We start from the raw sequence: 22,896 nt of genomic DNA, 5'->3' as shown, positions 1-22,896 counted from the left end.
ATATCAGAGTCCATAGACAATTGGCATGGACTAGAAAAGCCAAAGAATTTCCTATGAAAATTATTTGTCACCTTAATGTATGAAATGATATATTGATGAACAACATGTGAGAATGGGAATATTGATGAAGATCAAGATGGCTACGAGCTTCATTTGTAACAATGTTAAAGTGAAGGAAAACTTCGTCCTAATCTATTTCTCCTCTTTGAAAAGAGAGAGAGAGGGAAATGTGGTATCACTTCATGGCACTGTAGGCTAGTCCAATGAGGATATTAAGATCCAAATCACTCAACACAAGAAACAACACAACATGGAACCAATGGCCAAACCCGAACCAAACCCAACAGGCCATGGTAATGCAGTAATGCTGTTCCAAACCAGCTCCAAATGGCCATCTCCCCACCTGGAATGCTATTCCAATGGAAATCATAATGTCTCATTCATGCATTGTGTCCCACAAGTATATAGCCTACTTAGAATTGCATATTTTTCCTTGTATTTTCAACAGCTACCTTATAGTTGTTCCAAGTTTTATATATGCTTCGTTTTAGCATTTTTCTTTCTTTTGTCTTGACATGTAATAAATTGCACTCTCACACAAAAAACGTAGGGAGCTGCGGGGAGTATCTATTACTAAAAATTGAGCCTCAATTAACTCATTATATACTTGATAGGGCCATTCGAACAAAACCAAGATCCAATTTGGCAAACCTTTACTCACTCCCCTTAAAATTTATAAGAAATAAGCTCGACCATCGGGAGAGAATGCTCTACGATCAATTAGCCATTGCTTGGTTCTTCGTGCTAGCAGAAGGACTTGATTCTCGGATGCACTCCTGCACAACAATTCTCGTAGATCAACTTACTAATAATTGGGCTCATCCATTGTTTGATTGAGTAAGATCGTTTTATATAATCAAATTACACCTCATTTAGAAGGCAATTCAATTGAAGCAACTTTTTCCGCAATGTTGCCAAAAAGGTGTCAGGTTCACTCATATTCATTGCAAGGAAAAAATTTCCAATCCACTAAGAAAAATGGTCCCTTTTACAAGAGAACTAATACAAAAGAAAGTGACTGCAAAATACATTAGGCCAAGTAATTATCTAATCATATGTTGAATTGCATGCCAAGCAAAGTCATATATTACTTTAGTGCTTAGAAAGAACCCTTTATTGATTGGAAATAGTGTAATGCAAGCCAAAGAAACATGACACAACTTAGGTATATCACCCGAGTTGAAACATTACACAACGATAAAAAGATAAACCTTGAAGGCAATCTGGTTTGAAGCCCAAAGTGCTAGCTGCCCAAATTCGTTACCTATTGCAATATTACCTGACTTAAATCAGTGACCATCTTTTTCCATTAACTAATTTAGGGAAGGGGCACTCTAGTCTTTGGAACAATCAAGTCAATGATAAGGGGTGGGTAGAGGGTATTTTGGACACTTTGTCATAAAGAGTGTATTAACATAATTATAGTATCATTTAATGTTATTTACCTATCACATTACATTTATTGTAAATATATTTACATAATTAAATGTCAAAAATATGATCAAGTGTGGGTCAACTAAACCCAAATATTTTAATGGTAGGTATATCCCACCCTCTAATCCCTACTTATTTGGCAAGATTGAAATAAATCCGATTTTTCTTTACCAAAAAAAAAAAAAATCAATCTGATTTTGTCTAGTGTCAAGCAAGATTGAAAAAAAAATAAATAAATAAATAAATAAATATATATATATATATACAAATCGTTAAACAACTCTTGATCATTGAAAATATAAGGGAAGATGTGAATTAAAGATGAACCTTGTCCAATTAAAGACCAATTCTGACAGTTGACCAAGACATTACTTGAATCAAGCTCCTCTCCAACACGCTCAATGCCTCAATGTGCATCAGATGATTCAGAGGACCTAGGCACTCATCCTCGGGTCCTCTAAATCTTCTGATACACATTGAGTGGGTTGAGACATTGGAAAGGATCCTGACGTTGTACTTCCCCCTCCTCCCCTTCACTTGCCCTAAAATTCTTCCTTTCTTTGAGTGGTACCCAGACTTACTAATTAAGAAGTTCCCTCCTTCCTTTAGAAATATGGAATGTTTGAGATTAATTTGGTAATTTGTGGCTTTCTTTTTCCTTGTATAAATCCTTCAAACCAATCTTTTAGAAGCTTATTTCCCTTCATACTCCGAGTATAACATCTACCATTTAATCTCTTACTTCCAATAGTCCACTCCCGTTTTTTATCCATAATAATCAGAACCTTGTAGACAATGATGCTTGATCTCTTTTTCTGTTAACAGTATTTTTATCATAATAATAATAATAATAATAATAATAATAATAATAATAATAATAATAATAATAATAATAATAATCTCCTGGTTCTGTATAGCAATCAGAACGAGATGGGTGCAATACCTTACTCCGATCCAGCAAGGAGACAATCACTGAGATGGGTGCAATACCTTACTCAGAACTAAATTGTGCAAAGAAAGATAAACAAATATAGAATAAAACCATGAACTTAAAATAAAGGATATGAAATTGCACAAAATTAAAAGCTGCTTAACTAGATCTATCTTTCAGAATCAAGAGGCACGACTGTAGGTTTGATCTGAGGATAGAACAAGAAGTTGCTATATGCAAAAGAAAGCTAATAATGTAATTAAAGAAAATAATAATATATTTGAAAGTAAAGATTACAATATTTGGAGATAAGTTTGGGTAGGCTTGGGTTGGAGGATTTGAAAAGAAGAAGGTTGGGTTGGCTTTGAGCTGTAGGCAACTAACCTTTGGAGGACGATCAGACTTGAGATGATCGGAGCCTGTTGTTGCAGACCGGCGATGTGCTCGGAGAGATCTTGGAAGAACTTGTGAGGGCACAGCTTGCTTCGGAGCTTCTCTCAAAAATTTCAAGGACAAAAAATTGTCTTCCCATTCTTACAAGCCCAAAATTCTAATGATCAAAGTATTAGAAAAATTAAACAATTAAATTTTCTCAAAACAGAGCTTCTCCATGAACAAATCTCTGACTATCTCAAAAACCCTAAGACTATCCAAAAAATTAATCAAATTAAATCAAAATTTGAATCCAATCTTTGTTCTGATGTCCCAGATGCCTTTTGGCACCGTAAGCAGCATATGGTTTCCTTACCTTATGCTACTGGGTTCTCAGATCTTCAAATCCCCACTAAAGCACGACCAGTCCAAATGAATCAAACTCTCCTTGAGACTTGCAAAGAAGAGATTAATGATCTTTTAGCCAAAAAATTCATCCGTCCTAGTACCTCTCCTTGGAGTTGCACGGCCTTTTATGTCAATAAGGCTGTTGAAATAGAAAGAGGTACTCCCCGGTTAGTAGTTAATTAATTAATTAATTTTTTTTTATTATTATTATTATTATTATTATTATTATTATTATTATTATTATTATTATTGTCCCTCACTATTCCCTTCCACGTCTCTAACTCTCCAATAATTTTTCATTTTTATAACTTGTATGTAACACCCCCTCAACTAATACACTCCGCTCCATGTTAATGATTATCTAAATCTCCTGCTATCCCACATCTCCAACAACTTGCTTCTCTATTCAATTTTTTTTTTTTTTTTTTTGGTGGGGGGTGGGGTTTGGGAGATTGATCAGACTTGTCTGTAATGCACAGATCCAAGTGTTTGGAGCCCTCAGACACAGCCCAATGTGCTCCTAGCCTTTGGATCTGCACTACACGTTGTGTCACATGACAGAGGATCTCGATCTGTGGTGGATCTTCAACATAACTCTTCCCATGGCTAACTAATGTGTTTCCTATAGGCCTACTAGTTTGGGTGGATGGAGGGGGGGGGAAGGGGAAGTCTTGAATATGAGACATGCCATTAGGCTGCTTCAACAGCAATGCCATTACTAACTGTGCTAAGCAGTTGTTGGCAAGGAGAAGTTGGGTTCAGATATCATGAATCGGCTAACACAAAAGAGGTCACCAATGGTGGCGAGTTCTAGGAGGTCCGTTGGAGCCATGAATGTTAAATGGAAAGAAAAACGGGTATCCGGGGAATACCTCAGTATAGTTTTCCTTGCAGCGGAATGGATCGGGTTGCACCACGGGTCGATCCGCACGAACAACGACGAACGAAAAAATTGCAACGATCTCGCTAGGCAATGGCTATGCAATATTCCACTCTCCAAATCTAAAGATTGCAATGAAGATCCTTGGAGATACCCACTCTCAATTGGAAGAGACAGAAGAGAATAGGGAGAAAGAAATTAGGTCAAAACCTTAATTGACTTTGTGGCCAAAACTCTATAATTTATAGAGAATTGGCTAGCTAGGGTTCCTAATCCTAATGGGTCTATGATTACCCCAAGTGGGCGACCCATGTAGGAACTGGGTTGGAATGGATTCCGACCCATATTAATTAACATCTCCCACTCGTCCACGCAGGTCGGACATTATCAATTGTCCATTCTGAAAGTCTCTCTACCATAGGTGTCTCATCATACAGGAAATGGAGCGTGTGACCTAATGAGATAATACGAATGTATGAGTGCTATATCAAACTTCCATCTAACCAACGTAGCACATCACTAACAAATAATATGGGGTAACCTAAACAATCCAATTACACTAAGTCCAGCACTCTCGATCCCTCATGATGAGCAGTGCTAACCTTAAAATATGAAATGTGCTTATGACTACTTCGAAACATAAATATGACAAGTCACCCGAAAAATAAGCCACAATACAAGGGTGTAATTTCGAATAGTTTTCCCTAAGTCCACATGTCAATCCAACTATTCCCAATCGCTTTCCCAATCGTGTCCTGTTGGACCGCATCATCCATGATCCTAAGGAGCACGTCAAAGTAGCGTCATTGGGCATCCTCTTTATGACATGGTCTCAGGTAGAAAGTATCCATAGGATCAACTTAGTTTTGATCCAAGTGGCTCATATAGTACGAAGAAGGGATCTATTCAGTCACTCTCACAAATGGTAGTAATAAAGCACAAACAATATGAAATGTACACTACGGTGCAACTCCCACTAAGGTGGGCATGTTACTCATAAAATAAAAAGAACATTATATGAGTATGAGTTCAGTCTCACTTTCAAGCGCTTAACCTGACTAAATCAGCTCAGTCGCCCCCATAGCATCTGCATGAATTCTCACACTCTGCTATAAGTAGGCTATAATGACATGGGATCTTTGTGTTCGACTATAGAAATGTCTCATCTTAGCTCTAACTAAGGCGCCACTTAGCTAAAAAACTGTATATTCATCTCACTCGCTATTTTCAAGCGTCGAGATGAATTTAGCTCATTTTGCTGTTGTTTCTAAGAGTCAAGATGAATCATCCTTGTGATTGGGTCGATTTAATCCTAGTGACATTTTTAAAATATAAAATGTTTACTCATGTAAATCACTCTAAAGAATTATATGTCTCATATATAAATCAAACAGTGATAACAATAATGTCTAAAGAAAATGTCAAAACTCGAAATATAAATCATCCACGTCTAAGTCCCAGATTCCTAACATGAGTAAGAAAAATGTCCCGAGCAATAGGCTTAGTTAACGGATCAACCACCATGCTACTCGTGGAGATATGCTTCAAGATAACATTTCCTTGTGATGCTAGCCCAGTCAACATTACTATAGTCTCTCAATCTCAAATCCGAACCATTGTAAATGAGGGTGAGATCAGTGGTCCCACAAAGGTATCGAAAGATTCTTTTCACTACCTGCCAATAATGTAATCCTGGATTACTCTGGTAACGACTAACCATGCCAACTGCGAAACATATATCTGGATGCATGCACATCATCGCGTACATCAAACTGCCTATCGCTGCTGCATAGGGTACTTTGGACATTTGATTCTTCTCTTCATCAGTCTTAAGGCACTGGTCAAGGCTCAAAACACAGGCCTTGTCCATGGGAGTGTCAATGGGTTTAGACTTATCCATGTGGAATCATTCAAAGATCTTCTTTATGTTCTTGAGACAAACTAAGAATATTCCTAGAGCGATTCCTAATGATCTTGATGCCTAACACAAAGTTAGCTTCCCAATAGAATGTCGTCAACGTATAAGGATAGAATAAGAAAACTTACCTTGGACCATTTCACATACATACAATGGTCCTCTTCAATCATTTCAAAACCAACAGAGATAATGGAATGATGAAATCTAAAGTACCACTCCCTAGACGATTGTTTAAGGCCATATATAGAACGTTTGAGATGGTAAACTTTACGCTCTTGTCCTTTAGCCTCAAAACCCATTGGTTGATCCATAAAGGTCTCCTCATCTAGTTCTCCATTGAGAAATACAGTTTTAATATCCATTTGAAAGAGTTTCAAATTCAATTTTACGACAATGGCTAGAATGAGACGAATTGAGACAATTCTCACCACTGGGGAGAAAGTCTCATCATAGTCTACATCCTCCTTTTGGGTATAGCCCTTCGCCACAAGGTGTGTTTTATACTTGTCAATTGAACCATCCGCCTTGCACTTGACCTTTAAAACCCATTTGTTTCCAATAGTCTTACTCCCAGTAGGTAGGTTAACTAACTCCCATACCTAGTTCTTACTCATAGGACTTAGTTCATCCTCCATAGCAGTTTGCCACTTATCCTTAGCAGGTGAGGAGAGCACCTCTCGCAAAGAAGCAGGCTCATCCTCGTCCTTTGGAACACAAATGAGAGCTTCCCCTTCAATCTCAAAACGTTGATGAGAAATTTAACCACGAGTGCTCTTACGCGCGGGGGAATCCTGATGATCGCCTTGTGGCATACTCCCATTGGTTGGTATATTCCCACTAGGCTGATGATCAGTCTAAATTTCTCTAACGATTACAGGATGAGTTAATTCCCCACTCTCGCCAAGAATAGGTGAGACATTATCCTCGTTCTCTATCTCAAAGAGGTTGGGATCCCTGCTTGTGTCACTAATGCTAGGAAAACCTATCTCAATAAAGTCGATATCCCATGAGTCAATCTCGGTCATTCCTCCATCAAGGTGTTTACCGTACATAACGTAACCCTTTGAGCTGTCGGAATATCTTATAAAGATGTGTTTCCTAACTCTAGGGCCAAGCTTCCCAAACTTATGGGAGGTACTGTGAACATAACCTATTGATCCACATGGTCGCATATGCCTTAAATTTGGCTTTGTACCTTTCCATAACTCATAAGGGGTCGAAGGAGTTGACTGTGAAGGCACTCGGTTAAGGATGTAAGAAGCAGTCAAAAGAGCATCCCCTCATAAAGATATCCAGAGGTTGGCTTGTGCCATCATCGACCTAACCATATCTAAGAGTGTCCTATTTCTCCTCTCCGCTACACCATCTTGCTGCGGAGTGTTAGAAATGGTTAACTGCCTGCTAATCCCCTTCTTCTCACACAGTTCTTTAAACTGGTCGGATAAATATTCAAGTCCCCGGTCAGTGCGCAAAGTTTTTAAGCTCTTGCTTGACTGATTCTCAACCACTGCCACGAAGCGTTTGAAGCAATCTAATGTCTCGTAGTGGTGAGCGATCAGATACACATAATCGTATCGTGAATAATCATTAATAAATGTGAGAAAATAAGACGTGTCATGTCATGCCTTTATTTTCATAGGCCTGTAAATATCTGAGTGGACAAGTTCTAGAGGTTGGATAGCTCAGACTGCCTTTCCAAAAGGCTTCCAATGAGCCATACCTACTAGATAGGGCTCGCACACAAAGAGTGACTTTAGCAAGTAGGCCTAAAAGGCATTTTCTAGCTAACCTAGTCATCTTGTCTCGCCTTATGTTTCCCAATCTAGCATGCCATGTAATAGATTCAGAATTATCACATGTATTAACTACATAAGAAACAGATGAAGCAAAATCAATTGAATCTAATTTAAAAAATCCATCAAATAAGGATCCACGTCCAACAAAAGTACCACTCAAATAAAACTCTGAAGTGCAACCGTCAATGTGGAAAGAATATCCTAAAGGTAAAAATGCAGAAACTGAAAGTAGATTATGCTGAATATCCGATGTGTAAAGTACATGATGAAGAAACAAGGTGCATCCAATACGCATCTTGAGTTGATAAGTACCAACTCCTCGAATTGCTTCACTGATACCGTTCCCTATGAACACATTCTGGGATCCAGCTAGAATTCTGCGATAATCTACAAAACCCCTTTGATCTAGCGCTATATGTTTTGTTGCTCCTGTATCCACAATCCAGTCAGATTGTGTATGGAAAATCAAAACATGGGTACAAACAAAAGTACAGAGAAAGCGGGGTAGAAATGGTACCTGCTTCGGCTCAGTGCAATCACGAGCGAAGTGCCCCATCTTCTGGTAGTTGTAGCATTTGACCTTAAATAAATTTTTCTTTCCACCACGCTTGCCTCTTTTGCATTTGGCGAGCTTGCCTTCTTTTGGAGTCTAGTTTTAAGCCATACCCTGATTTCTTGGGTTACCCTGTCCTTTGCCTTTGAACTTGCTTTTGCTTCCCTGGGTGACTAGGACAGTTACATGGTTCGCCTCTTGGCATTCTACCTCAAGTTCCACATGTTGAGCAACATCAGAAAAATTTATAATGTTGTCATTGTGTGTGAGAACGAGCTTTATGGGGTTCCAAGAATCGAGTAATGTCCTAATGACAGCTTGAACTTGCTGCTCATCAGTGAGAGTGGTTCCGGCATCTTTTAGCTTCCGAATCATGTTCTTGATCACCCTAAGGTGTTCAGGCATAGTGTGCTTAGGATCCATCTTATACATCTCAAACTTCAAGGTCATACCCCTTAACCTTGTAGTAGATGTACCTCCGAAGTCAATGTTTAGCTGGTCCCACATGGACTTCGCCGTGGTGTGTTTCTCATAATCATTAATCAACTCATCATGCATAGCACTTAATATAATAAAGCACGTACTGCGATCTTTACTCACCCACTGATTATAAGCTTTTATATCACGACGATGCTGAGTGGTAGTACCCTCAGCTGGTTTGCCCATAACATTGGTCAAATACTCAAGATAGTTTTGTTCATTAAACAAATATTGAATCTTTCGATGCCACATGTCATAGTTGGGTTCAGTCAATTTGTCACCCTTGGTGAAGTCCGCAACAACATGATTAGTGGTCATATCACTACACACAAGAATGTGCAAGGTAAACATTAGGTACACATTAAGAATTTGTTCTAGAAACCGTAATTAAAATTAATGGTTCCTTACAACACACGGTGAGACCAAAAATTTCGCTAAGCTTATAATCAAATCTCATATGTTTGGGTCAGGGACATAATTTTAATCGATTTCGAATAAATATATTGAGAATTAGATATCTCCAATCTAAAAAACTGCGCCATACAAACAGATGCGCATGGGTCCCACATAGGAACCCGATTGGTACTTAATGTGGCATGTCGAGGTAGTATAAGTGTATGATATGCAGTGCAGGGCGCTTTCCATTTACAAGGCTTCTCAAAAAATTAATTTCATTGTCCCAAAAATAATTACATTCTTTAAAAATCCTACTACATCAATCTACTAGTAGGGGGCGTCGTACTTTACATCATGCATGAAGACTACCTCTAATGTACATACATGAACATGCGCACTTAAATTAAATGCCAATCATGATCTCCAACCTAGATAAAAATAAATAAATAAATATCCATGGGGTCCGTGGGTGGGGATCGACCTCGGATCCCAAGAAGTGGAGCGAGTCTCAAGTCAAAACCGTCATGGGAGGGTATAATGATTTGCCAATACATATACATATACATATACATGCTAAAACACATCTCAAAGCAATAATATGTCTGGCCTCAGTATAGCTTTCCTCGCAGTGGAATGGATCGGGTTGCACCATGCGTCGATCTACAAGAACAGCGACGAATGAAAAAGTTACGACGATCTCGCTAGGCAATGGCTATGTAATATTCCACCCTCCAAATCTAAGGATTACAATGGAGATCCTTGGAGACACCCACTCTCAATTGGAAGAGATAGAAGAGAATAGGGAGAAAGAAATTATGTCAAAACTTTAATTGGCTTTGTAGCCAAAACCCTATTATTTATAGAGAATTGGCTAGCTAGGGTTCCCAATCCTAGTGGGTCTATTATTACCCCAAGTGGGCGACCCATGTAGAAACCGGGTCAAAACCCAATCTGACCCATATTAATTAACAGTTTGGTGGAAGACATAGGCCTAACATAGATAGTTGAATTGGTTGGCTGATGGTTGGTTGTGCTTGTAAAGGATGTAGCCAACAGATGAAGAGGAGCAGGATTGGAAAGAAGTACTGGTTCACTCTTTTTATATTCACTTTCTATCTCCAAATATTACAGGTAGAGATATCTGTGATTCTATATATAAGCTAATTGCCACCGTATGAAATTAAGATTTCTACCTTCCTCTGAAATATGCTCCACCGACACATCTACTACAGATATGCAATGGTTTGGGCCCCATCATGCGTTGGGTGAAATTAAGGACATCTACCAGAGACCAAACTACTACAGGATATGAACAGGGGGAATAGCTCATGGATTTTAGTACACCACCCTCTCCCTCCACCAAAAAAAAAAGGTAATGAATTCAATTATCGTGGACTTATACGGAATAGATTTATTTTAGTGGGTATAAACCTTGGTTGTATTTTATACATATTAGGCCTTCGATCTAATAAATTTTCATTATAATGGGCTACTTTAATGAATCTAAAACATTGATAATTGGTAAGTTATTAATTTTTTTTTTTGGTAAATACTTTATTAGTTTAGTTTGAATGTCTACCATTTTTATATAAATGTTGAGGTGTCCCCATTGCTAGGGACTATTATGCATCCTGGGATGGTATACCTCAAAGAAATCTGCTTAGGCTGTCATCCAAACCCCCCCCCCTTTTTTGGAGTCCGGATCAGGTCCTCGTACAATGTTTGATCCACACTTGGACTCCACTCAAAATTTTAAAAGAAGAAAGAGATCAAGTTGAGTCCAAGTGTGGATCAAACCTCGTATGAGGCGAGGACCTGATCCATACTCCATTTTTTAACTCTCTATTCTTTTACTTCTTTATGCTTGTTTTCCAGATCACTTCTTGGGTATATTAGAGGAAAAAAATGTCCAAAGTTACTATGAGAAACAAACTTGCTTTCAAGATTGGATGCCTCCTTTAGAGATCAAGTTGTCATTCTTATGGCCCTTCACTCTTATTGGTACCTTGGCATATTACTCCTAGAATTCCTTACCATTCACAAAATTGTCAGGATTTCACTAATCAATAAACATTCAAGAACCTAGACCTGAAACTACTACTAACATTATTTTGTCTATTATTCCCATAAGAATATGAAAAAGCATTTATATGAAAAGTGAAGTTCTAACAAATTTTTGTGATGATAATTTACAAAATTCTACCCTATGAATTTCCGTACATAAATGAATAGTGACATTCGATATTAACAGATGTATAAACAAAACCTTCATGATCTCAATCGAAATGTGTTCCATTACACCTACCTTCATCTGCAGAAACAACCTCAGCAATATATCCAACACGAATGTACAACCCTCTGAAAGGATCTCCTAATTCTGTCCTGCATAATTTTCTCACCATTTACCTTAAGCTCTGCATATTAAAAAGCCGGGGGGGGGGGGGGGAAGGGTTGAGAATGAAAGAAGAATACATAGTGGAACTACCTGTGTGCTAAATGTTTATCTTTTTTCTATGTTGTCTTTCTTCACAGTGAAATCCCAAAGGTCACCATATTTCTCATTGAAATCCCATATGTCCATTGTGTTGTAATCAGCTATTAGTTTATCACGAGCTCCCCTCTCCATATTGTAGATTTGAGGCTCAAAGTTATGGGGTTTATCTGGTTTTCCCATCTCAATCATGCAAAATATTACCACAAAAACGGCTGCTCCAATGAATAAGTAGTCCCCCTGCAAGACAGGAGATCAGAATGGCAAAGATATAATGACAATGTTTCATGAACTGGATTTAGTATTCTTTCATAAAACAAGTCTCTATATTACCGGGACATGGTATGCATAACCAAGAGCCACTGCAGGAGGGAAAATCCATGAAATGAGACCTACCAAAGAAAAGGAGAGAATGATATTAGCACCATTTGTACTCACATGCTACTGAGTTATCGACATTTATAAAGTATTACTACCCTGGAAACCCGTAGGGGGCTCTGTAGCTGCATAATCTTCTGCAATTGCTCCCCAAAAGGTTCCTGCAATTGAGGAGAAAAAACAAATCAAAGGGCTAATTATACTAGTGGGTTTTCTCTGTTAGGAAGAAAGGCACAACCTAATCTCTAGCATGATTACACTTCAGGGAAGAAAATCCATAAACTCATCAATCAAACCTCTTCTTCCCTTTTGAATAAAGAATTTTACAAGACTAGTCCTGTAGAACCAGCCATGTTTTGTATGAATCAGAAAGCTTGGAAATTACAAAACATTACATACACAAAACAAGTGTAACTGAGATGAGGATGTAAAGAAAAATGTGCCATTAGAATAGAAAGAATGATACTTGGAATCCAAAATACAGCAACAACTCAGCCTTATCCCAAATAAATGGGCTCAGCTACATGGATCCTTACCATCCAATGAGCATGTCTTTCCTCACCACTTCTCCTAAGGCTATTTTAGGTCTTCCCCTAGCTTCTTTAGCTCACTCAATCTTAATCAAATCACTCCTCCATACTGGAGTAGCCAAAGGCCTCTGTTGAACATGATCATGCCACCTCAAACAACTTTTTCGTAGCTTATAATGTATCAGACCTATTCCCAAATCAGCTATAATATGATCATTTCTTACTTTATCCTTCGTAGTCTACTTGAAATCATTGGAACGATCACCCGATGGTTCAAAATTTGGCTATGTTTTTTCTCTGTTCTTCACTTGAGGACTAATAAAACAAAAATGTATAGAGTTTCGAAAGAATCCCTTACAGTGAAGTAAAAACAGAGTTCAAGCAATTCAGTGAATACTACAACAGCTTCTTGAATGAACTTCCATTGTAATAAATTTAACACTACAATCCCGAGAGGATCCCAAAAAAGGGTTAGAGACGTTTCATCTAGCAAAACTACTGGAACAAAATTGAGATCCAAAGTAACACCTTTTTCATGGCCCTCATGATAAGTATGGTGCCCATCGTACTCTCCATAAACATAATCTTCCTGAAGTTCAATACATAAAACCATTGAAAAATCAAAACATTCCACACAAAAAAAATCAGGTAAAAAAAAAAAAAAAAACAGATAACCCAGTCGCTTACAGGACTGACTCCATTAGTCCTCCAACGATCAACTTTGTCTTCGTTGAGATCCGGTTCTATCTCAGACAATCCAGCCGCATTCAATCTCGTGGAACCATTGGGGTTTCGCCTGAAGCTGAGGTGAAGAGATCTCAAGGTTTTGGAAGGAACCCTAACCACAACTTCAGGAGATGATCTTGAGATGATTATGGGGACTGGATTGGTGAAGAGAACTGAAGGTGTAGAAGAAGAAGTCGCCATTATCGCCTTCACAATTTTGATTAGCCCTTCCACTGCCCGCCTTTTTCATTTCCTTTCGTTTATTTCAATTTTAGAAGAACGAAATATAGCCGTTCTCCTCTTATCCGCAATGGATGGCGAATTGTCGATGGGCTCTGGTCCCACGTTAGGCCCACAACCCAGGAGTTGGGCTGGGCTGGCATCAGCCTGGGTAAGCGTATACCAAGGGTGCCAGTTGGACTATGCTAACTCCGGGCCTGTTGGTGTCTTTACTTTATAAATCAAATGGGCTGGATTATGGTTGGGAAATGATAGCAACCTGACGTGGGCTATGTTTAACACCAGTCCAACCAAGAGTTGAATTGTTACTTATAGTGTATAAAAATTAAGGCTCAGTTTGGTTACAAGGCAAATGCAAATTTTTGATATAAAGTGAAATTTATTTTCCAAGGGAAATAAATTTAGATGTTTGATTGCCGAGGAAATATATTTACCATGTGAAAACAATTCCACTTAAACATTAAAATTTCCCTTTTCATTTCCCCACCAAAATAGGAAGAAAAATAAAAACCCTATTCACGATATCTTTCTCTCACCCTACTCGTGACTCACTTTCCCTGCCCTGCTCGCAACCCACTTTCCATGGCCTAGTAGTTGAGACTCTCAACCCTTGGACTGGTTTTTTTTTTGTTCCCTCGGTCTAGGAAGCGGTGGATTAAGGTTTAAAGCTTCTTTCCCTGCATTTTTATCCTCCACAGAGCCGCCTACATCCTGTTTGATCCATCCCATTTTCGGCGCCTGTGACTGAGAGAGCCAGAGAGCTTTCTTCTCAGATCGAGAGATTCAAGGTGAAGTAAGCGATGGGTCGTGTAATCCGAGCACAAAGGAAGGGAGTAGGGTCTGCCTTCAAGTTACACAAACCCCACCGCAAGCAGAACACAGATTTGAATTGGGAGGATTTTTAGGGCCAAAAGATATCTTCATTCTCACTCGGATAAGGAAGCTTTAAATATCAAGTTTGATTTCTTTCTCTATTTTGTTCCATTTCATTTTGTTCCATTTTATTTTGTTCACTTCACCTCCTTAGTCCTCAACGAGCATAAAACTAACCTCAAGTGTTTGATGAAATGTGTCATATAGATATTATATCCTGTAATACTGTATTAAGCATTTATGATTCCTGTTATGGCATTTAGACTTCGATAATCAGGTAATCAGGAATCAGACTTACTGTATTAAGTCTGAATGTGTCATAGAGAGTAAAATTCCACATGGTCATTGATACATGAGCTGCAAGTCTCTGTGTTTATGAATTTCAACGGTAATATCTTCCTCTTATCACCTCAACAACACTGCTCCAAGATTGGAAATAGTTCATTCTAGTCGCTATGCCTTAAGTGGCCACCTGCACCCATACTTTCTCCCGCTTTGGCCTATCTCTCCCCACCCAAATACTAGAAAGATAGATGGCCTATTACGCCTATTACATGCAACTATAGGAGTTGGACGAGCTACATTATCTACTTATTTTCTGTCATTTATGTTTTGTCATCTATTTACTTAGTTATGTTTAGATGTTTATGTATCATGGGGTAGTGGGAATGGTTAAGGAAGTTGTAGAGAGTATGGAATAGAGATCTAAATGGGATGGGGAACTGTGATTTTGTTTTTCAAGTCCTATTTAATTTGGTGGACATCTTAAATTACTAATAGATTGATATCTTTTATTGCTGCTAATAAACTTTGTTGTTTTAGGAATGGGTAAAGAAGAAGATAAATTAATAAGTTTTAAGTATTCACTGCATCAGAATCTTTTATTAACTAGGAAATATATGCTACCTGTGTTGTCACGCAAAACCATGAAACCCCTAAGTCTTCTGGCAAGAATGAGTGATCAAAAGGGAATACTCATGGAGTCCCAAGTTTAATGGAAAAGCATCCAAATAAAGCATTTTGGGTTCTATGTTGCTACAACTACAGAAAATTACTGTTGTCTTTAATACATGATGCATAATTCCTTGCAATTACTGGGTACAATATAAAAAACAGAATTATAAGCAAAACTATTACAAACCCAACCTTGACTATCTACTTGACTGGATCAATTGACCACTCAGTCCGAATTACATCTATTTCTTGTGGTTTATTTACAAGGGATTCAAAGAAGTGCAACCAAGTTTATATAATGGTGCGCTTGAAGATGATACTTACAAAGGAGAGATCAAAATTGGCTTTAAATTCATAGCAAATGTATGCATTTCTGTTTTTTAAATATGTTTATCCATGGATTTATGTCAGCCCTTTGAATCTAGAATTAAACAGAAGTCAGCACTGATGATCTCCTAATCCATAGGTAGAAGTGCAAAAGGAAACAAGAATATATACTAAGCTGGACAAGCGAAAACCAGAGTCAATATATGGAACACTCTTCAGTTTCTGGAGAATTCCTTGGTTGAAATTTTGAGTGCATATACATGTTAAGGACTGGTTGCTAATTTTCATTTTACTATCAAACCTGATTGGTTGAAAGGGGTGTAATTGGTTACAATTTAGCAAGTTTGGTTGGATTACTAGTTTTTTAAAAATTTAAATCTATTTTACATCAATTTTACGTCCATCCAAACAACTATGAGAAATTAATTTCACTTCACTTCTGTTGCAACCAAACGACTCAAAAGGGAAAAAAAATATCCTTCACTTCCCTTCCCTTTCCCATTTCCCTTGCAACCAAACGCAACCTAAGGGAGTCAAAATCAAATCAAGACCGTTTACCAAAATTGAAACAAGTTGTTTACATCATAATCGTGAAATCGTTTAATAAATAATTTTATTTTGATTTGAAAAATATGACCGTTTATTAACGGTTCGATTTTATTTTGGATTATACATTAAATACACAACATTTTCGACTTCCTGATTACCTCACCTCAAATTAATGAAATTGTTTACGCTTCTTTGTAAAATCAATCATTCAAATTAAAAAATAAATAAATAAATAAATAAAAGAAGGAATAAGTTTATATTAAAATTTATTTGTCTTTTTATATGACAGTAAATTTATATTATATAATTGCTTATGATTATTTTACAATAGTATGTTTTGAGTGCGGAATTTTCTATGAAATCGTTTAGAAACCGTATAAGTGTTTGGTTAATGACTCGGTTTTAATTTCATTATCTGAAATTATTTAATAAACACTTCGATTTTGGTTTTGTACCTCTGATACTCTGAATCAAAATTTGAAACCACATAGTAGCAAAGACCATATTCAATTTGATCTAAGAATGTGATTGTATTAATCTCCTCTGTTCTTTTGTCAATCTTTGGGTGATTGATGGGATCCTAACTTTTAAAGCCAAATTTGATGAAAATTAACTATGCACAGATGACCTCTAAATCTGCAACTTATAATGAATAAAACCACAGATTACGAAACTACTGGATGCAAAGAGTTTTGATTTTGTAACTATACTAGAATTTAAATTGCTTTTATAAAAGAGTTGAATGGCAAACCAAGATCTATGTAGCCAACTATAGATATAACACCCTACGAGCGCCAAAGGTGGCGTCTTAGGTCTCATAGATATGAATTTAAAAGGGGTCATCAAGATGTTTCCACCTCGAAACTATACCCACTCACTTTGGATGAGAGTAAATGGGTAAAATGAGAATCACCACTTAAATTAGTGTCTAGGATCCAAAAATGCCCTCCCCATGGGAGAGAAACTATAAACTCCATGAATCAACTATGGTCCACCCCAAGTTACTGGGTATGTTTCAATTTACAATTTGTAAATGTTAGGCACCAAGTTCAGCTGGACAAATGTTAGTATCCTTCTATTTAGACTATTCCTATTAACTACTCATAATCTAAATCACGAGTCTCTAAACTAGATAATTGGGTATTGTGAAGCCTAAACCAAGTGACTAAGTTTTGCTGAACTAAACTAAATGAACTAAAATAATTTGAAAGGTTTAACATGTTACGAAACCTACTTAGACTAATTACAAACAAATAAATTTAACCCTAAGTTGATGAAAAATTTAAACTAATTGGTAAAAACTTTTAATTAGCTAAAGCTTGAATTAAATAACTATAAAAACTACATTAGATTAACTACCATAAAGGAATGTATTAATAAAAATATAATTAACCTAATTACATGATTAAGTACATGATGAAACCTAATTTATTCTAATTGCAATTGTCCTAAACTAGCCCTAAGTGATGTGTTTAAGTGTATTATGAGATCCTAATTAAAACCAATGTGTTAAGGTTTTTAACTAAATTAACACTAGCTTACCTATTTAAAATTATCATCCTTATGCTAATAACTAAATATATTTATACTAATTGTATTAAGTATATTGAGATTACTATACATTACATATCTACATAATATACTATGTTAAAGTGAGTTAAGTATACTAAGATTATACTAGATGCTATATTATAATTATATGAAATGAATTAAGATTACATTATACTAATATATATATATTATTGAGCAAAACTAATAAAATAACTATCACATAACTAATATAAACAACAACACAAATTTAAAATGAACTATACTAAAATAAGGAAGCTAAATATATACACTAATAAAGAGAAAATCACACCAATTAAACATATGAGTTAATCTAATGTTATGCCAAATAACTAAATACCATGCATTTAATTAAATATGCCATACTAAATACCTTATGCAAAAGAAATTATTTAAATCTAAACATTACTTCAAACCAAATATCTAATTTCACCATCTCAATTAACAAACAATCAACTAGTGAATGAAGAAAATCTTTGTATCAATTTCAGTTATAGCGAAATCAATCCACGACTCCATTTAAGCATATTCAATCAAGGGAGAGTCATGCTAAGGGACGAATGCCAACAGTGATTGAACAAGTAAAAATTTTTTTTTTTTTGATAACGTAATAAAAAAATTAATTCAGTATTAAAAAAATAATAATAAATAATAAACTTTAGAATTTAATCTTTCATGAGCTAAATAATTAATACATGGTTAAGCTAATAAAACAATGTAGTAATGGACTGATGGAATCCGATCAAATAATTAATTAACTAACATGCAATAGATCATAAAATAATAAAACAATAACCTAATTAACTAAATGTTAACTAAGCAAGTTAAATTACTAAAGAAAGGGAAAAGAAAATTACCAATAATGTTGGGTATGCTTAGATATATAGGGAAGTAGAATCAGGTTGTGAAAAGACGCCCATGTCTCGACTCCACTTATCCATGTGTCTATTAAGAAAAGGCAAAAAAAAAAATACATGTCACAGTCTTTACGTAACAAAGGATCCTCTCCACGTCATTGATAACAAATGGGAAAATTGGTAATTGAGATGGTGAGGTGAGATTTGAATGTAAGAAATAAGATTTGAGTGTATGAAATTCCCCTCAACCTGAATTTTGAAATCCCAACTAAACAAAATTAACTAATCAATCAAATTCCACCGACACAAACCATGGGGCTTTATCTTCAAATTTGACCTTGCAACTCCAATCTCATTAATAATTCGATACATTCATCACTTGGAAGTCAAATAACTCATTAAAAAATTTCAATTCCATGGTTTTAAAATAATAAAAGATTTGGGTGTGACCTCACATCGAGGGCTTGAGCATTGGCTTATTCAGGAAAATTATTTTTCCCTTGATAAAAATTTATGACATGCCGACGATGTAGAAAACGGGTTGATTGCAGAGCGACTGTGAAACTCCGACTCAGTAGCCTAAGACAATGGCTCTGGAATTTCTTGGTTTGTAGAAAACGGGTTGATTGCAGGGCGACGATAGCCATTGCACACTTCAAAGAAACTTCTGTGTCCGCGAGGAGTAAAATGGGGTTTTTCTTTTTTTTGTATTTTTTTTGGGTTAATGGTTTTTGTTTATACATTTTTTTTGGTAAGAGTGTTTTTGTTTAAATCAATGGGCGAATTACAAGGTACACCAGAGGTTCAAAACGCCTTAATTACAGTGGATTATTTTCCGTACATTAAGGCTACTGAGTCGGAGTTTCACAGTCTCTTTAAAGTCTCGTAATATGATGGTTACCCTCAGTATTGCACCGGCTCGTGGATTATCTGAGACGTTCTCTTATCTGAAACACCAAGGAAAGGTATCTCTTAATCTCTTTATCGTATTTTGAATCTCCCTACTTTAATGGTTTTTTTTTTATTTTTTTTTAGATTTCGGAAATCCATCATTTCTAGCTCTATATTAAGTTGCATTGTCTACTTATGTTGAAATCGGAAGTCCGAGTGAATATTTTTGTTTTCGTGTTTAGAACCTACTTTCAGGATGGTTGATACGTTTATCAGAGAACCAATTAGTATCCAATTCATGTGTTCTTTCGTAGATGAAAGGGTTATGAATAGAAATCACTTTTCAAGATGTCCAAGTTCAAAATCATTTCCAGAAGAACCCATCCAATTCATATATTCTTTCATAGATGAAAGGAGGTTTATGAAATTGGAAGTTCAAAATCATTTCCAGAAGAACCTCATTATTAATGGGGGGGGGGGGGGGGTGAGTAGAACTTCATCTATTTCATATATTCATTTTCAGTTTGAGTCATAATGTGTTTGTTGATATCAGTGTTAGAAGCAATAGATGTGAATTCACAACAAATCAACAATACAATCAGATGGTATATCAATTAAGACTTTGAAATTATACTTCCGATTCGGGTCTACTGGTATTACATTCAATGGCTAAATTCAGTGGTTACAGTTATTGACCTGATCTGCCAACCTTATCTAACTAATGTGCTTCTATTTTTCCATTTTCTCTTTCCCATTATTCATGTTTCAGATTGATTATATCTATTCTGGTTTGGAATCTGTGTGGTTTTAGATGTGCATTTCTCAATCCAACCAATGCTGACTATAGATGAAACCAGGCTATTGCAACTTCTAATTAAACTAGAAATATCCAATATGCTGGCCTTCCAAAAAATGGAAAACTGCAAAAAGAGCAGAGCAGAGCAGAGCTGAAGAAGAAGATTCAGAAAATAGGAATGACTTAGGCAACTCCAAGAGTGCCCTTGTACCAAGCTTAATCAGGAATTATTTCACTCGACTACTTTTCTAAAGCAGCAAACCTCTCTCGCCCTGAGTTTATATCCCCAATTTCCAGGTGCAGAACAACATGTCCAGTCCATTATATTTATTATCACATTACCCAGTGTAAGATCTTTTAACATATGTGACTTCTGTGTTTGTGTAGCTATCTCATATATAGAAATATAGAATGTCTGTACTTATAAATTTTTTGGATTAGCCAGTTGATACTGATCTCATTGTCTTAATGTTGCAAATCAATTTTTACTGAAGAGACACTGTCAAAGTCAGCAAATTCTTTTCTGGATAAGCTCTCATCCACTTGCCATGCCACTAATTGATCTTTATGAAACGAAATCGATCCTAAGCTGTTAAGATTGTTTATTGCGATCTAATAGATACTTCTGGAAAACAATTTTTTTCTTCTTCCAATAATGCTTTATATAATATGAATATGTCTCATTTAAAGGTGGCTCTTATCCCATTCGTCATGGCTGGTGATCCTGATTTATCAACAACCGCTGAAGCTTTGAAAGTGCTTAATTCCTGTGGATCAGACATAATCGAAGTGGGTGTACCATACTCTGATCCTTTGGCGGATGGCCCAGTTATCCAGGTTTGATTAAATGATAACTTTATTCATTTCCTGTTTACATTTTCCCAGTTTTCTTTCCCATTGTCTTGCCTTCCGTTTGATATTGTAGGCTGCTGCTACACGTGCTTTAGCAAAAGGGACCGATTTTAATTCGCTCATCTCCATGTTAAAGGGGGTAGGTTACCGATATTACTGCATTTCTCCTATTTTCTCCTTTTTACTCACTCTATTTAATGTACTGTGCCAGGCACCAATGTATCTATGTTACCCAAATACTTCAAAATGGTTGCTGGCTATACTACCACTGTATCATGGTCAGTGGTGTATGCATTTTTCTCGTATGTATTGTAGCAAAACAAACACTGGTAATCAGCATATATACACGAGAAAGAGAAGAAGAAAGGGGAAAGCTAGAGCCATGATAGGAAGAGAGAGAAGTGCTCTATCATGGTCTAGTTCCCCGTTTATATTAACTTACGAAATATACTCTTAGTAGGAAACCTACTAAGATTCAAAGTCTAAATACAACCTAAGTTTAATGACAGTAAAAGTAAAATAAAAAAAGACCAACTCACGACTCAACACTACCATATTATCCCACGGTAAACAGCACCACACTATCCCACGGTACACTACCACACAATACACTTCAACATGTTCATTACCACATCATGAATTATATAAGAAGAATATGCACATAGTAGATGCTTAAGTTCATGTATGTGAGTGTATGCATGAATATCATGAGCTCAATTTTTTACATACACTTGCATATGTTTGAATGTTAGGGTTATGGATTACCCAGAAAATAAAAGTTTAAAAATTATGGTTTTGATCTCTTCATTTCTTGATTATTTTATAGTAGGCTTGTTATTTTCTGAGTCAATATGGTAATGAAAAAATCCATGATCAGGATATTTTTTCTTTTTTCTTACTAATTTTGTAGGTTGTCCCACAATTATCTTGTCCAATTGCGTTATTTACCTATTACAATCCAATACTCAAGCGTGGCACTGAGAAGTTCATGTCAATTGTAAAAGATGCCGGAGTGCGTGGTAATATTATCTTCTGGTTCAACTACCAAAAAAAAAAATATTATCTTCTGGCTGAAATGTTAATGCTCTGTTGAATGTTTGGGGTGTGTGTGCGTGTGTATATACATATAAGGTCGGCTTTGATAGAGTTATGCCCTTTCTCTCCTATTGGCCTGGATATTTTAATATCAGTATTGCTGTTATGTAGCTCGGTCTAGAACATTCAATGCTTCCTGCTGATAATCCCTGATGCTTTCTTATGCATTATGCAGTATTTTATGCAGAATCTAACTAGTAAATGGCCTAACTCAGCACTTGAAAATGGGAGCCCTACCATAATACCATATGCAACACATAGTACCTTTGTTACATAAATCTTATCCTTTCTATAACTGTATAACATAGATCCAATGTAACTCAAGGAATGAATGACTACTTTAGGTCTCCTCATTGACTGACAAATCAGCATTCTATTTCAACCTTGAGATGTGAACTTCATATTTAGGTCACTTGCTAATTGCATAGCATATGGCAATGCAACTGTGTGTTGCAAAAATATAATTGTTGGCACAATGACACACCTGTTCAAATTCCGTAGTGTTTAGTTGGTTCAATGTGATAAAGATCAATAACCTGT

The 22,896-nt window shown here is 36.4% G+C and overlaps 2 protein-coding genes and 1 long non-coding RNA gene across 4 annotated transcripts; 2 read left to right on the top strand and 1 right to left on the bottom strand.

Moving 5' to 3' along the window:
* Positions 1-11,346: 11,346 nt before the first annotated feature.
* On the bottom strand, positions 11,347-13,631 carry LOC122061388 (photosynthetic NDH subunit of subcomplex B 5, chloroplastic-like). 2 transcript variants are annotated; one of them, XM_042624634.1, is made up of 6 exons: positions 13,315-13,631; positions 13,156-13,216; positions 12,196-12,258; positions 12,053-12,111; positions 11,714-11,959; positions 11,347-11,610 (listed from the first exon to the last, which is right to left on the bottom strand). In XM_042624634.1, the coding sequence occupies exons 1-5, from the start codon at positions 13,552-13,554 to the stop codon at positions 11,729-11,731; spliced, it is 654 nt and encodes a 217-aa protein (XP_042480568.1). In that variant the 5' UTR covers positions 13,555-13,631; the 3' UTR covers positions 11,347-11,610; positions 11,714-11,728. The 2 variants fall into 2 exon arrangements, with proteins under 2 accessions (XP_042480568.1, XP_042480569.1); XM_042624635.1 differs by having other exon boundaries at positions 11,347-11,605.
* Positions 13,632-14,146: 515 nt separating this feature from the next.
* LOC122061072 lies at positions 14,147-16,118 on the top strand. The gene is made up of 2 exons (XR_006134556.1): positions 14,147-14,549; positions 15,887-16,118. It is a non-coding gene; the product is annotated as an uncharacterized LOC122061072 (long non-coding RNA).
* A 3,155-nt stretch (positions 16,119-19,273) lies between these two features.
* On the top strand, positions 19,274-22,466 carry LOC122061071 (tryptophan synthase alpha chain-like). The gene is made up of 4 exons (XM_042624238.1): positions 19,274-19,687; positions 21,100-21,246; positions 21,335-21,400; positions 22,172-22,466. The coding sequence occupies exons 1-4, from the start codon at positions 19,613-19,615 to the stop codon at positions 22,352-22,354; spliced, it is 471 nt and encodes a 156-aa protein (XP_042480172.1). The 5' UTR covers positions 19,274-19,612; the 3' UTR covers positions 22,355-22,466.
* The last annotated feature ends 430 nt before the right edge of the window (positions 22,467-22,896 follow it).

Source organism: Macadamia integrifolia, chromosome 14 (assembly GCF_013358625.1).
Source record: "Macadamia integrifolia cultivar HAES 741 chromosome 14, SCU_Mint_v3, whole genome shotgun sequence".
Taxonomy (NCBI): Eukaryota; Viridiplantae; Streptophyta; class Magnoliopsida; order Proteales; family Proteaceae; genus Macadamia; species Macadamia integrifolia.
The sequence above is the reverse complement of the archived record's forward strand: the minus strand, read 5'-3'. Positions and strand labels throughout refer to the sequence as shown.

What these genes read in the sequence shown, in the direction of transcription:
- LOC122061388 (XM_042624634.1), bottom strand. Translation starts at nt 13,554, where the DNA reads ATGGCGACTTCTTCTTCTACACCTTCAGTTCTCTTCACCAATCCAGTC. An exon ending in GGACTAATGGAGTCAGTCCT is followed by an intron (nt 13,217 to 13,314) that starts GTAAGCGACTGG and finishes ATTGAACTTCAG; the next exon opens with GAAGATTATGTTTATGGAGA. An exon ending in GTTATGCATACCATGTCCCG is followed by an intron (nt 11,960 to 12,052) that starts GTAATATAGAGA and finishes CCTGTCTTGCAG; the next exon opens with GGGGACTACTTATTCATTGG.
- LOC122061071 (XM_042624238.1), top strand. Translation starts at nt 19,613, where the DNA reads ATGATGGTTACCCTCAGTATTGCACCGGCTCGTGGATTATCTGAGACG. An exon ending in CGGATGGCCCAGTTATCCAG is followed by an intron (nt 21,247 to 21,334) that starts GTTTGATTAAAT and finishes TTGATATTGTAG; the next exon opens with GCTGCTGCTACACGTGCTTT. An exon ending in TCATCTCCATGTTAAAGGGG is followed by an intron (nt 21,401 to 22,171) that starts GTAGGTTACCGA and finishes CTAATTTTGTAG; the next exon opens with GTTGTCCCACAATTATCTTG.